Source organism: Hydractinia symbiolongicarpus, chromosome 13 (genome assembly GCF_029227915.1).
Source record: "Hydractinia symbiolongicarpus strain clone_291-10 chromosome 13, HSymV2.1, whole genome shotgun sequence".
Lineage (NCBI taxonomy): Eukaryota > Metazoa > Cnidaria > Hydrozoa > Anthoathecata > Hydractiniidae > Hydractinia > Hydractinia symbiolongicarpus.
In genome coordinates, this window is record NC_079887.1 from 12,803,130 (window position 1) to 12,818,060 (window position 14,931).

Genomic DNA, 14,931 nt, shown 5'->3' on the forward strand with positions numbered 1-14,931 from the left:
GCACGATAAATACTCAAGGATTGACATTAGCACTTTTTCTATAAGTTTACTCATACTAAATGCTAATTTCCTTCATGCGTCAATGATAATGACAAAGTAAAAAAATGCATTACCAAAATATCAAATATGAATAAACGAATTGATAGCAGTATTTTTGTAAAACAACTGTATTGTATGTCCTCTTTAAAGATTTTTAAATAGTATTAATAATAAAAAAAAAAAACGAAAATGGGCCTGCCATATATCTTGAGTAAAAATGATAAACACAACGCAACTAAGTGTTGGTGAAAATAACACTAAATGCATACATAAAAAACACAAAACATTACACGACAGCTTCTCTTAAAAAGTACAAATTTGTGGTAATAAGCTAACAAAGTAACTATTCAAAGATCGTAAAACTGTGAGATAGAAAACGCAGCATTTTCCCCAATGATAAGTTGCTTTGTGTATTCGTAATTTTCGTTAAAACATCCCTCATTTAAATGATAACTTCTGGCTATTTCTTCACCATGTGGTCCTAACATAGCTTTCATAACTAACTGGTACAAACCTAAACAAGGAGGTCTGTAATTTCTTCTCAAATTAATAACAGCTTCCTCACACCAGTCTCCTTTATCCTTCGCCACCACTTCGAACGTTTCTGGGGATGTATCTTTGTCTGTAATAAAAATAATACAAATTATGTAAAATATTAACTAAATCCCTGAATTGCAAAACGTTCACATCAGAACAAACATGTTGACTTCACGAAACCCGTAAAATTTGTAAACAAAAAACAAGGACAGGTTATTTCGAAACTGAGAATCCGGTAAAAATATGCACATTCACATAAAATATGAAATGTGAAAACAGAACAGTATTGAAGAACATAAATATTTACGAAATAAAATACTAAAGATCTCCAAAACCACCTTAAACCTTTGAGAATGTGAATCACAACTACATTTAGTTTTCTTCCTCCGCACAATTTGTATTGCTTTTTTAATTTATGTTAGTTTGACAGAGCTTGCACAAATGGTAAAGAAATAATATAATAGTAAAAAATAGTAAAGATACAGTTTTGGAAACAAAACATGGAACCACAGTTTCTTAAAAACAAAACAATTTTTTGTGAATTTTATTATGACGGATTTTTCAAAAAATGGTAAAATGGCGAAAATTTTAGCACTACGGTATATATCAGTTTTACTTTTAAACATTTTTTTAAACGTATCCATCTTGCGGTGTTTAATAAATACATTTTTTATTACACTAAACGTCTTTTTGTTTTTCTTTTGCTACTGTCGCTCACGGGACCCCAACACAATTCCGTGATTAGTTTTGGTCCGTATGTCGCTTTAAAATACTTCTTACCGTAAAAGATCGAACTTAGATGGTGGGGTCATGAAGTATTGAAATATACTTTTCTGTTTTTACTGCAATAAAAATTCCTAGCAAAAATTAAGGATATATCTAAAAAAAAAAAACTTTAAAGCTTTGACAAGCTTGTTAAAGATCGTCAAGTCTCATAACCAAAGTTAATTGATTTTCTTCTAATCATTTTTTCTGGGGATACAACAGCACTTTTTTCACCATTTCTCAAACGGCAATACACTACTCTCTCGCGATGCTTCACTGTTGAAAGGCTGTGGAAGCAAAACTTAGGCAAACAGGTAAATTTCGGTAGTCGCAGATTTTGCAATTTTCGCATTATTAAACAATTAACGCGACCGCTTGCAGAAGTCCAGGAAATCAAGAAAATAGGCCATACTGACGTCAGCAAAAATGATAACGTTTGAGGTTTCGGATCTAACCAAATAGGCTAATTTCGTTTGAAATTCAAAATTCGTAGGTCTAATATAAAAAATCCGTAAATCATTGCTTGTGGGTACGATCTTCAAAATTAGCACATACTCCTATAATTTTTTGAACAGGATTGTAGCTAGCTAAAAGCTACTACTTACTATTAAAAAAGGACCGAAAAGATGCAGTGCCAGAAATAAAATATATAATTTATATGCATTACATTTAAATACCCACCATCATATTCACCATCTATTGAAAATTCGCTAAGATCCAGTCGATCACAAATTTTCTCATCGTCATCATCATCTTCATCACCCTTGATATAACTTGGCTCGAATGTTCTTTGCAAAGTCTGGGAAAAAACATTTTTATTAATGTTTTTTTTCACTTCTCATTATTGCACAGATGACGTTATTGGTCTCATTTCCCAACAGTTAAAATTATCCGTGTTTTATTTGCCTAAGAAGTAAAGTTCCTTCTGCTCACTCTCGAGTATAGTATACAGGATTGAATGAGAATTGAGGACGTTTAATGAGCATTTTTATTCTTTTTCAAGATGACCATGATATTGTTATAAAAGAATTAAGATTTGAGAACATTTTCATATTTTTTTACAGAAATTGAGATTTTAAAGATAATCAGCAAAGAATACATTTTTGCTGTAACCATGTAGCATTTCTATGTATTTCACCATATTCTACTAAAATAAAATTAACAAGATTTAGAAACATTGTTAAAAATATACTTTTAGTGGAGATTTGAAGAGTTTTACGAAGGTATGGTAACCCTGCGTTACTAAGCGCTAAAACATAACAAAACATTGGCAGTACCTCTAGGAGTCTTGGAAAATCTACTTCATTGGAATGTCTGATGACATCATTTACACTCTTAAGGTTGGATGCGTCATCTTCTCGATCACCAAATCTAATCCAAAGTCTTTCAATAATGTCAACCAATTCAACATCTTTATGTCCATTGATAAAATCATAGATGGGGTTCAATCTGACATACAATGTAAATCCTGCATCTGTTGGTTCTTTTCCACCAAATCCCCATTGGTTACAATAATCTATTAATTTTGATCTTAAGTTTAATAATGGACACGGGTTTGGAAACCATCTTTCGGCACCAACTTTTATGGAATTCTGATAAATTCTTTTTAAAGTTAACTTATAACTCTGGGATTGTGATAAATGAACTGATATCAATGGCGGAATGCATTTCTTCCAGATGGTTTCGTTCGAATCTATTACCAATTTCCAATGTTTACAGACCACCATCAATTTCGGTATTTCTCGCAAATTAAAGTACTGAAATATTAGAACTAACACATCGTCTACAAGGTTAGCGAAAGTAGACATATCTTGCTGTTAGAAATCTATATATACATTTTTAGTTTCTAAAACAAAAAACAATAGAAGGGTATACTCCTATTGTTTAACACTTAACTGCGTAATAGTCTGGGTAACATATATAGTATTTTTAAACTGATGTGGTTTTCAGGATAATTTTGTTGCCTTGTGTTACTTTGCAAACCAGAGTATATAAAAAGTATCTTCATTTCCAAGAAACAAAAATGGCATTATATTATGTATAAGATGTGTGTTTAAGTACTGAAGGAGGAAATAATGAAATCCTTTAGAATGTCAAAATGCAGTTAATGGAATCGGAAAATTTATTCTCGCGAAATATTTGTTTTTTACTTTTCTGACATATTTTCTTCAAAAGTTGAAACAATACATAATTCATTTTTTCATTATATTTCATTTTCACGCCAACTTGTGAAAGTTTATATAAAAAAATTTGCGATAACATTTCGATACACTAAATATGACCAGTATGGCTTGCTACCTTCACTAGTCATGAGCAAATTATTTCAACATTCATCGCAAAATACACCGTCGAATATACATGAAAATTTGTTAAATCAATTCATTAATTCAAAGCTTTACATTTTCATCGAAGTGGTGGATATACATTTACCTTTATCATTTTTACAAATTTAATTTTACATTGTAAACGTAATTTACGCATTGGACTTATTAAAATTATGCCTATTAGATTTTACAGCGATAAAAATGTAAACATCTTCGAAGATATAGGAAAAAGATTTGTATGCGCTAGATAGCCAACACTAAAAGCTGCTATGAAGCAACACAATATAAATATAACATTTTGTCACATTATTATAGCTAGTAGACTCCATGCAGCTGCATCGTAAAAATTCTGTTACAAATCTTAAAAACAATAATTGTTGACAACTAAAAGCAAAACAGCCAGGATATAACTGTGGCAACCAGAAATTTATCTAAACTAACTTTGTTTTCACGAGTTTTTTTTTTTTCGACGCTATCAGGGCATATGGGAAGGAGGAGGCTCATTAGTTAAAGATCATAAAACTGCACTATGGAAAATGCAGCATTATTTCCAATGATTATTTCTTTTGAGTATTCATAATTTTCATTGAAGCATCCTTCATGTAAATAATATCTTCTAGCTATTTCTTTACCATCTGGTCCTAACATAGCTTTCATAACTAATTGGTACAAACCTAAGCAAGGAGGCCTATAATTTCTTCTCAAATTAATAACAGCTTCCTCACGCCTGTTATCTTCGTTCTTTGCCACTACTTCAAGTTTCTCGGGGGATTTATCTTGTTCTGTAAAAGAAAATATTGATAATAGTAGCTGTATTTTGCTTGTTTGTAGGCACAACCGGGTCATGCTAAACTAACAAGAAAATCTTAAGCTAAAAATAACATTAGAATTCCTGCGCACTTATTATTATATAAACTAAAGGTAACAAAAATTAAAATTGGTTCCACATTTTTTTAGACCAAGCAAAAAATCAAAATCAGCCTGGCACATGCTTATGCAAAAAAAACACAGTCAGGCTTAGACTATGCTTATGTTGCGCTTTTTTAATGAAAAAAATTAAAAACTAAAACATTGCCTTTTAAGCTATATGATTGAGATAGATTGGTCCTAAGCTGTAAAGATTCTGTATAGTTTAAATAGTCACAACATCAAAAAAAAAAAACACAGGTGAGAAGGATTACTAAGCATACACTTAAAAAAATTCCCTTATTTGAGCTTAAACACACTTACACATTTCATAATAACACTTAAAGAACAGGTTCTGGAAATACCCAGGCTTACAGTCGGAGTTTCTCCAAGTTTAAGAAAGGGGATGAATTAGGCTACTCAACGTTATCAAACAAAATTTGTCTGCATCTCGTCGTTAACCATCAACTGCGACACAATGTAGCGAAGCTGATTAGTCGTTGACTGGAAAAAGGTTCTCTTTAAAAATACCCTATGCTGCAAGGGGTAACTTGAAGATAAGATTGTAGGCACTTTCAACTCCTAACTTGTAAAATATTGAGAAACTTGAATATGTAAATTGATAGATTGAAAGGTATAAAACAGGGGTTTGGCATCATAAGTCTTTCGAAAAATCTCCTTCAATACTAAGAAACATCCGGGCTGAATAATCCTCAAATGTAAATCCTAGTGATAGATTTCTCATGAAATAAAAAAAAGGAGAAAAAGCCGATTAACAAGCAATTGCATCTTGTTTATTTTTGCAGCTTCTCTCAATAGAAAAGAAGTTGGTAATGGAAATAATTATATATAAGGTTAATACCAGCCATCGGTTGCGCATTTTGCAAAAGTTTGTCGAACCTTTTAGCATTGGGCGGTAGGAAAGGATGTCCTAGCAAAAAAAGAAGAGCCAACTTTTCAACTTACCATCATACGTCCCATGAATTGAAAAATTATTTAGGTCTAAATTTCTACAATTTATTTCTTCCATGTGTTCAATATAGCTTGGTTCAAAGGTACTTTGAAAAATCTAAAACAGATAAATGTTTAATAATATATTTTTTATGCGAGGTTAAGACAATATGAAATATGAAAAAATAAAGAAAAATAAACAACCTCAAAAGCCATTCCATGCCTTCTTGATATTCAGATATATAATTTATAAGATAAGAGAACAAACTTTATGTTATATATATAAGAGATATGGAACGATTTTGATCACTGTCTTAAAGGCCATACCATACAATGTAAATCACAAAAACCATTATGTAATACCTTTAAAAGCTTTTTAAAATCTATTTTTATTGAATGTGCGATTACATCATCCACAGAAGAAAGTTGTTCCGCATCTTCATCTCGCTCACCAAAAGTATCCCATATTTCTTCAATTATATCTGTGATCTCAACATTTTTGGTACCATCAACAAAATCATAAGTTGGATTCAAGCGGATGTATAACGCGAATCTTGCATCCGTTTGTTCCACTTTAAAAAAGCCATAGCGATTACAAAAATCTATTAATTTTGCTCTTAAATTTAATAACGGATATGGGTTTGGAAACCACCTTTCTAATCCAACTTTTATTGAATTTTTAAAAAGGTGCTTTAATGCTAACTTATTTGTTTGAGATTCTCGTGGTACATACTTCTTCCAAAGAGTGTCAATTGAATCTATAACCATTTTCCAATGTTTACACACCAGCATTAACAAAGGCATTTCACGTAACTTAAAATGATCGAATATTTGGAGCAGCACTTCGTCAACAACATCTGCAAAGAGAGAGAAATTAGATTTGTCTACAATTCATTTCAATAGAAATTATCTGTAACATCAAAAAGTGCAAACAGAATTCTTGATTAAATCTGTAAGAAAAATACAATGAATTCTGAAACAATAAATTGTTACATTTTGCTTAGTTTTTCAAATTTATCGATTGCCATGGAAAAATATCTTTTAAAAGATTTTTTGAGAAAACTGCATAAAATTATTAAAGTGAAGTAATAAAAATGCATAAAAATCTACTTTGAAAATGTGACAATATAGCCTTTTTACAGAACATAAAATCTTTACAACAGAAACATAATAGAAACATCATAAAAACATTACCAACCTCGTCCTGCTTAAAAAGTTCCATATGTGAACTCTGAAATAAATAAAATAACATTTTACAATAAAAAACAATAAGCATAAAGTATAGAAGAAGATCTAATGAGGAAAATGTAAGCATATTAAAAGAGGGTTGAAGGTAAACTACGCTTGTAAAAAAGTTACATTAAAAAAGAAATACTAAAATATAGTACCAATGAATGATTTTCACATCACACTAATAATACTAGTCTCACTTCGGTAAGTTAATGGTACTGCGCACACGCAGACACAAGATGCCTTTGTTTTAAAATTTTATTCCATTTTGCGTAAAGTAAAAGTTGTATAATGAAAAGTACTCTTACGATATTGTTATAAGAAGGAACGTGCTCAGCTCAAATTTAACATGTTTTTTAAAAAAAAAAAAACCTTCGTCAAAAAAGGATTACTTTATTTAAAGTTACATTATAAGAAGTTCAAATTTATTTACGATGCACAAATTCTTACTGTGACATTACTATCACCTAACACTTTGACATTAACAAAGTTGTATTTTGATAAACTTGTGTTTTTGTCCCAGAATATTACTAAATCTAAAAAAGCCCTTTAAAAATAGTTAATTTGTCGTTAATATCCTCAAAAATATAATAAGAAAAATATGAAATAAAATGTATGACAAAGTTTTATATAAAACAGTATAAAAATGATAAATTAAATTATATAAAAAAGTATCGAATATTAAAAGTCCGAGATGCATCAAAAAGTTTGTTCGTTATCATTAATTGCTATTTTTTGCTAATTTCGCAATAAATCAAAACCCTTAGATTGGTTAAAATACTGAAAAGATAAAACGCAACATAAAAGGATATAAAAACAATTAATAGAAATATTGAAAGTTAATATATTTTTGTATTTTTTAAATAAAACAACTGTAACATTGTATACAAATCATAAAAATGAGAGTTATAAAACACCACATTTTCACAAATAGTTAATTCTCTCGAATATTCAAAATTATCATAAGAACAGCCATCAACAAGATAAAATGTTGGGGCTTCTTTATAACAATTTTACACAAGTTTAACACATTTTAATATTTAATTACTTTAAAAACTGTAATATATCAAAGGGAGAAAGGTGAACTAACTTATCATGTTAATTTATCCCTTCTGGCTTTCCCGTGGATAGAAATGATTGTAACTTATTTTAAATCAATAAAACATTTTCTATTTCCCTGGTAAATATTTGATTCAATCTCAAACTTGGTTGTGTCAAAACCACAGCTTTGATGTCCCTCGCGTTGTTCACAACTTGCACATATTGAAGTGTTACACATCAAAATTCTAAAACTGCGCCTAATTCTGACCTTGCATCATTTGCACTACAATTATGTCAAACAACTTTTGAAATAAATACTTAATTTAGGAGATCCTACCCACAAGCAATGTTTTATGGAGTTTCAATATCACACCCACGCACTTTAAACTTTTTAAAATGTACTTGTCAATCTTCACGTTGACTGTTTCTTTGTAACTTGGTTTGGTGGTCATTCCTAGCTATTAGCTATTATCCTATCGGAATGGTCTCCTGTCTATTAGGACAAATAAATAAATACTTACTTACTTACTTTCACAATGAGGACATCGAGGAAACGGCTAATAGAGCATTTTTAACACTTCTTACCACCCTACACATCTGCCCAAGCAAAACTCCGTCAGCCTTTCGACTGCCGAGCATTCAGAAGGGGATGCTGTATTGGCATTTCAAAAAATGACCAAAAAAAATCGTTTTTCTAAAAAGTTTAAACAGGATTGTAGTTAATTTCCAATTTACTAAATATCTTGATGTGCAATTATGTTTTTTTAAAAAAATGAATAGAACAAGAGGAAAAACTAAAAGAAAAAAACATGTCCAATATTACGAACTTTAGATAAAACTTTATCAAGAAATGTGGAAAAGAATATTTGTGGATTGTGGGAGCCAAAGTTTACAAAAACAAAACAGGTCAAAATGATCAAAAACGTTTTGATTAATCTTGAAAAGTTAAAAACAACAACCACCTCACTTTTAAGATTAATATCGCACAACGTATCATATCCTGTAAGCAGTTTTTCGCTTTTTAAGCCGTTTTTTTCCGCCTTTTTCCCTCGAAGAATTTATAAGCATATTTGGCATATCAGTTGCAATCTCTTCCTCACAATGGCATTAATTTGGAAGAAATAGGCACTCTCATGTATCACCCTTCAAAGAACTTGAAATTTTAAAGTGATTATTAATAACGTTCTTGCAATAACCCTCCAAAAAGTCAATTTGAGTGGAGAGTTTAATTTGACAAAGTTGGACAAATGAAAAAAGATCGCAAAGCAGATAAAAGCAAGAAATCAGGATGTTTTTTCGTAACAAACAAGGAATGACAATTGATGCATAAAAAAATAAACAGAGATACTTTGTGTACAACAGCAGAGTTGCAAAAGTTGTAAATGTAAATATGTTGGAAAAAACTGATATGCAAATAATGAATAGATATGAAAAATAAAATACTAAACTAAAATACTAAAGATTGGAATAGATTAAATAAACATGTATTTCATGGTCATTATATTATTCCCTTTCTGTAACCTTTTGACCAACCAGTTATTATCAGACAGGTTACAAACTGAAATGGTGTTGACAGTTTCAGTTTTATCTTTAATCAAATAAATGACCATAAACATGTGCTTATACACTCCTTTCTATGAATGTCTATAAATAAACTCACTTGAAATAAGAGGCACACTCCATACGCTTCTAAAATGGATAGCAAGAAATGATTCAATAGAGGAATCTCCAAACAAGTAAGCAGAATAGCTAAAAAACACACACACCAACATATAACACAGCAGTGCATAGACAGATAGTAAAGAAGCATGCACAAGGAATGAAAATCAGAACGATAGGGGCAGTGACAATGAATATTCTCCCTTATGACAAATTTCAACAGCACTTAACATTTGGGCAAAATTTTCAATTTAATCAATGAAAAACTTGTGAAAGAGGTATTTAAAGGTATTTTATAAATACAAACTCAATCAGTTATAAGCAACATCACAATATAATTTAACTATTTAGATTGAAGTGTAAGAACCAAAAATTGTGACTGCACATCAATCGTTCTGGTGGAAGAGTAAATATTTGACTCCATTTATTTTCCTTCTTTAAACCATTTCTTAATTTAAGAAACCAAGTCTGTTAAGATAATATAGAAGGTATTAAAGGATTTTGATATATAAGACAGACAGACAGACAGACAGACAGACAGACAGACAGACAGACAGACAGACAGACAGACAGACAATGATTGCCCAAAGATATCACATTTAGCTTAAACAATACTCTCCATATACACATTTTCCTTTATTCTACTTTATCTTCAGAAAATCCTTAATGTGAACATTCGTTATGCTAAAACGTATAATTCTAAAACATCTTATATTAATATCAGTGGAGAACAAGTTTAACACAATTCAATGATATAAAAAATACAAAAAAAATTAAGAAAGAATATTAAAAATCACTGCATCGACAAAATTAATTTTAAAGTATATAATATAATTCTTTTGTATATTGCATTTTATCAAAATCTTATAAATCGTAAAATTGGGAGTTATAAAACACAGTATTTTCCCCGATAGTTATATCTCTACCATAGTCAAAATTTTCATTAAGAGAACCATCAACTAGATAAAATGTTCGAGCCTCTTTATCACCATTTGGTCCAAACAAAGTTTTAATGAATTTCTGATAGAAAGCATCAGTGGGTTGGTAATAATTTTTCCTCAAATTTTCGTTAGCCGCAACTTGAAATGCAATATAATTATCCTCCTCTGGTTCAACAGCTACAAAGTCAGTATGTGTAATGTCTCCATCTGCAATTAAGAAAAAATTTTCAACATCTTTAGATAGTTAGTCACGTCACACAAGGAGTTATATATTTGACTCATGTATGGTATAATTGGGTAGAGGAAAGAATCTTCGCAACACCCAGCGGATAATCTTAATGATATGACCATGTTAACCTTACAATGGTACGTTTACCATGATTTTTTAAGAACACTATTAAATTGGTATAATAAGGAAAAATTTAAAAATCCCCTAAAGAATCGCAATAGTCGGCCATTTTCCACTAAAAAATTTTTTTATTTTAAAATTTCCCATGTTAAGGGATACTGTACATAGTGACGTCTAATCTTTCAGCTTCATCCTGTAGGGTCTCGTCTCCCCTGTGCTGTTTGTGGTCGCAACTGCTTGGAGTCAGATCCCACCATGGGGTCTTCAGTCCCTTCTTCATAAATCATTTGTTAAGCATCCAGCACCTTACCTTGATATTGTTCGGTCATAGATAAAGTTTCCAGATTAATTCTTTCTACATCAATATTTTTACGAATGTAATAAGGTTCAAACCACTCCTGTATTTTCTAAAAAAAGAATCTTTATATCTATTTTTGCTTAAATACACTTAGAGACAGTCTCAAAGCTATTTCATGTGTTTGATAAGTAATTTAACCATTTTAGTCATTATCTAGACTAGAAAATATTTGATGACTTAATCCTGGATTCAGTCGCTATCTAATTTTTTTTCATTTCAATTATTTCTAATGTGTTAACCAATTTCTGCAAAGCTATGTGCAATATTACGATGTTTCCTTCGTTGCCCCTCTACAACCTTTCACAACCCCTAAAAAATCCAGCCTAAATAGGGTTAAATTATGGAATTAACAAGAACATATTTGTTATTAACTCAAAAAATTTAAACAAGCATATGGATATAAGGGAAATAGATCACCTCTTTAGATGCATAAAACAGGAAATGAAAGGAGTTTATGATTGTTATAATGGAGAAATCTTCTAAGAAGTCCTTAATTTCATAACAGTAAAAAGCACCATATAAAGGTCAAGTAAATTCAGTCTTTTAAATATATATATATTTTTTTATTTATATGCTATTACATATAAAAAAATATGCGTTGTTGGTTTTTTTTTTATTTTTTCTAAGAAAGACCACACAGTATTCATAAGGAAATCTTACTTCTTTATATGATGAATCAAAGGATTTACACTTTTTTTTGAGGATAGAATACTTTTATTGAATGTTATCTACATTTTCGCGGGAAATCCCTAGGTAAAAATTAAAATGAGTTTTTTATAACATATATTTTCCTGATTTTTTCTCGTCTTTTTGCAATAAAAACTCTAAAAGACAAAAAAAGTTTTAGAATCCTTTGCTCAAATATGCTATTACATTTAAAAAAATGCGTTATCAGATTTTAAACTTTTTTTTTTTAGTTCTGCTAAGAAAGACCTCACAGTATTCATAAAGGAATCTTACTTCTTTATAGACTGGATCATATTTCTCAACTTGTGATTGATCGATTACATCGTGCAAAGTAACAATGATGAGATGATTGTTATATTCCCGACTGGCGGCTCGATTTTCTTCAGAAGTTTCAGCAAATGGTTGGCCTGCGTCAAAGTTCTCCCAAATTCTGTTAATCAACGGAGCTAGCTTTTCATTTTTATGGTCATTAATAAAATCATAAAGAGGATTCAGTCTGGTGTACATTTTAAATCCTGTTCGATCAGGCCTATGCATACCATAACCCCAATGATCACAAAATCGAATCAAATCATTTCTAGTAACTAGCTGTGGATATGTGTCAGGGTACCACATTTCTTCACCAACTAAGAAACTCTTCTGTCTGATATTCTGTAATGTTTGTTTCGAAGTTTTAAGAATAGGAGGTATAAAAACTTTACATTTTGGAATAAATTTTCTCCATATATCATTACAAGAATCTATAATGTTTCTCCAATGTTTACATACTTGTAACAATGTTGGAAGTTCCTGCAATTTAAAAAAGTGAAATATTTCAATCAATGCATCACTATGAAGATCTGTAATTTTAGTCATCTTTTATAAATACATTGACCTAAAAACAAAAAGTTCTATGTACATTAAAGCTTAAATTAAGTACATGCATAATAATAAAATAACACGACAAATCAATTGCAAATGGCTTGAGATGATAAGGCAAAGTTCAGCAATGTAAATCTTAAATTTACACAGAATAGCTGTCCAAGTCAAGTTTTTAACAGGACTTACTGGTGGAAAATATATACTGAGTAATGGTATGCTAATTCTTTGTGAAATCTTAGAAGAAGAATGTTGTAACAATATAAACTTTGTTATTATTAGGTAATTACTTCAGCATAGCATGCATATGTCAACACCTTATAAAGAATTACGAGGTCATTATATTGCACTTTCAAAGTCAATTTAATTAATGTTGACCTAAAAAAAACATTGTCTTTTCCTGCAGAGACCAATAGTCAAAAACACACTAATTCTTTAATGCACAGCCAATTCATTTATGCAAAAAAAAATTTCTCCTTTTTCTGGATATGGACAGGTCGTTTCAATGATGACATTAAATATTTTTTTTTGCTCTGTAAATATCTAATTTACTAATTAAGTGGGTTTTCACTTGGTATACAACACGTCACATAATGAAATTATACATTACTTTCATTTGTGTGTCATTTGTGTGACATTAGTAGGACTTACTGGAATGTTATGCTAAAACATCAGTATTCAATATTGATGTGCTTCAAAACATATACAGGAACTCAACTTCCCGAATTAGAGTCAATCATTTAGCTTCTGAACTGCTAGCTGTAAATGTCACCAAAACCCTTTATTACAGCAACTTAGTAGTATTGATTACGGGAAATAGGTTCGGCCACACAATTTTAGTGATGCTACAAACAAACAAAAAAGTTGCGAATTTGCTATATCACAACAGAAAACAAAACCAAATCCACAAATCCTTACATCGAATGGTGAATACACTATACACAAGAAATATCACACACACAAAAGCCTTTACTTACTAAAACACAAAAACACCTATTAAAACACAAATCATAACACACACATACGCACAGCACAGATATCTCACACTGATAAAAAACTTATGCACACAAAACACGAAAAACACAGGGTACATGAGGTGACAATAACATGAAAACATTTAAACTAAAACATTCCCTTGATTAAATGTTAAAATGATATTACTACATTATTTTAACTAGTAATTAAAGTTTTTTCTTGGATATGGATTGGTTATAAGGTCATTGCAGTATTCAAAAACAAATATTTTTGTGAATGTTCTTCTGACGAAGAGGATCATTCTATAGATTCAAATCTATTAAAATCTGTAACAAGCAAGGGGGATGTACTTTCTTTTTCCTAAAAATATCTAAAACAATAACCTTAGGGTTAGGTTAGGTTGAGAAAAAGAATACAAAATATTACTCGGTCTTTTCACCTCTATGTCATTTCTCAAAGTGGTTGCATATATACGTGCACCTCTTGCTATTATATGTTTCTTCTTGTTAAAACATATCACATTGAAAACAAACGTTTAAGCTGTTAACCTTCAGTGAAGAAAGACTTAGACTGTGTTAAATTTTTTAAAAAGAAGTTTTGAAACATCTTATAGTTAGATATTTTAAAAACTGGAATATATCTTGACAACAAAAGGAGAATAAACCAATTTATACTGTTGATGAATTCCTTTCTAGCTACACCTGGCCTGTCAGTGTGAAAAAAATGTTTGTAACGATTTCAAATCATGTTACATTTGCTATTCCCCCTGAATTATTTTATGCTTTTCGTATCACCAATTCGTTACATTAAAACCATAGTGGATGAACAGACAGAATGTGGTTTTTATAGAAAAGACTGGCTGGACATCCCATGGGAAAATCCTCTTCATTAGGGAGGCAAGTGTGTACAACATTAATCATGTACGTGCATATACAAAAATTGTTTATGGATATATTTTATAGTTTTAATGATTATGACATCATAATATACTCAACAGTTCCAAGAAAAATGATTTTGCCTTATATAAATAACATAACTCACAGTTTAATGTCAGATGATCGTAAAAACAGCATGAAGGCAAAATATAAAAGAACAAGTCAATAGGCATTACATTACCTTGAATTTCTTAAGAAAGAAGCTAACTATTAGCATTAGCTAGATTTTCAAGCAAAAACGTTTTATTGAATCCATGTTTAAAAGATTAAGTTTTTTTTATTAAGAAACAACCAAATCATGGCCCAATGGTAAATATAAATAAAATCTTAGGCGCTTTACAAATTCTGCACTTCATTGGTAATAATTGACTCAAGT

At 30.4% G+C, this 14,931-nt stretch overlaps 2 protein-coding genes across 5 annotated transcripts; both read right to left on the reverse strand.

Moving 5' to 3' along the window:
* Positions 1-229: 229 nt before the first annotated feature.
* LOC130623089 (uncharacterized) lies at positions 230-7,436 on the reverse strand. The gene is made up of 7 exons (XM_057438588.1): positions 6,721-7,436; positions 5,886-6,379; positions 5,538-5,640; positions 4,176-4,447; positions 2,619-3,158; positions 2,023-2,140; positions 230-661 (listed from the first exon to the last, which is right to left on the reverse strand). The coding sequence occupies exons 2-7, from the start codon at positions 6,324-6,326 to the stop codon at positions 387-389; spliced, it is 1,749 nt and encodes a 582-aa protein (XP_057294571.1). The 5' UTR covers positions 6,327-6,379; positions 6,721-7,436; the 3' UTR covers positions 230-386.
* A 148-nt stretch (positions 7,437-7,584) lies between these two features.
* LOC130624210 (uncharacterized) lies at positions 7,585-14,802 on the reverse strand. Of its 4 annotated transcripts, XR_008981190.1 has the most exons (5): positions 12,061-14,802; positions 11,053-11,149; positions 9,454-10,600; positions 8,379-8,487; positions 7,585-8,286 (listed from the first exon to the last, which is right to left on the reverse strand). XR_008981190.1 is itself a non-coding variant. In XM_057439783.1 (3 exons), exons 1-3 carry the CDS (start codon positions 12,640-12,642, stop codon positions 10,317-10,319), a joined length of 963 nt encoding a protein of 320 aa, XP_057295766.1. In that variant the 5' UTR covers positions 12,643-14,802; the 3' UTR covers positions 7,585-10,316. The 4 variants fall into 4 exon arrangements, 1 of the variants encoding a protein (XP_057295766.1); XR_008981188.1 differs by having other exon boundaries at positions 7,585-8,487; XR_008981189.1 differs by having other exon boundaries at positions 8,379-10,600.
* Positions 14,803-14,931: the final 129 nt, after the last annotated feature.

Excerpts from the sequence above, each read along its gene's own strand:
- LOC130623089 (XM_057438588.1), bottom strand. The coding sequence starts at position 6,326 with ATGCCTTTGTTAATGCTGGTGTGTAAACATTGGAAAATGGTTATAGAT. Across the intron at positions 3,159-4,175 it reads TAGTGCAGTTTTATGATCTT|CAGCAAGATATGTCTACTTT; the intron begins TAACTAATGAGC and ends ATAGATTTCTAA. Across the intron at positions 662-2,022 it reads AATAGATGGTGAATATGATG|ACAAAGATACATCCCCAGAA; the intron begins GTGGGTATTTAA and ends TTTTTATTACAG.
- LOC130624210 (XM_057439783.1), bottom strand. The coding sequence starts at position 12,642 with ATGACTAAAATTACAGATCTTCATAGTGATGCATTGATTGAAATATTT. Across the intron at positions 11,150-12,060 it reads ATGATCCAGTCTATAAAGAA|AAAATACAGGAGTGGTTTGA; the intron begins GTAAGATTCCTT and ends TTCTTTTTTTAG. Across the intron at positions 10,601-11,052 it reads TATGACCGAACAATATCAAG|ATGGAGACATTACACATACT; the intron begins GTAAGGTGCTGG and ends TCTTAATTGCAG.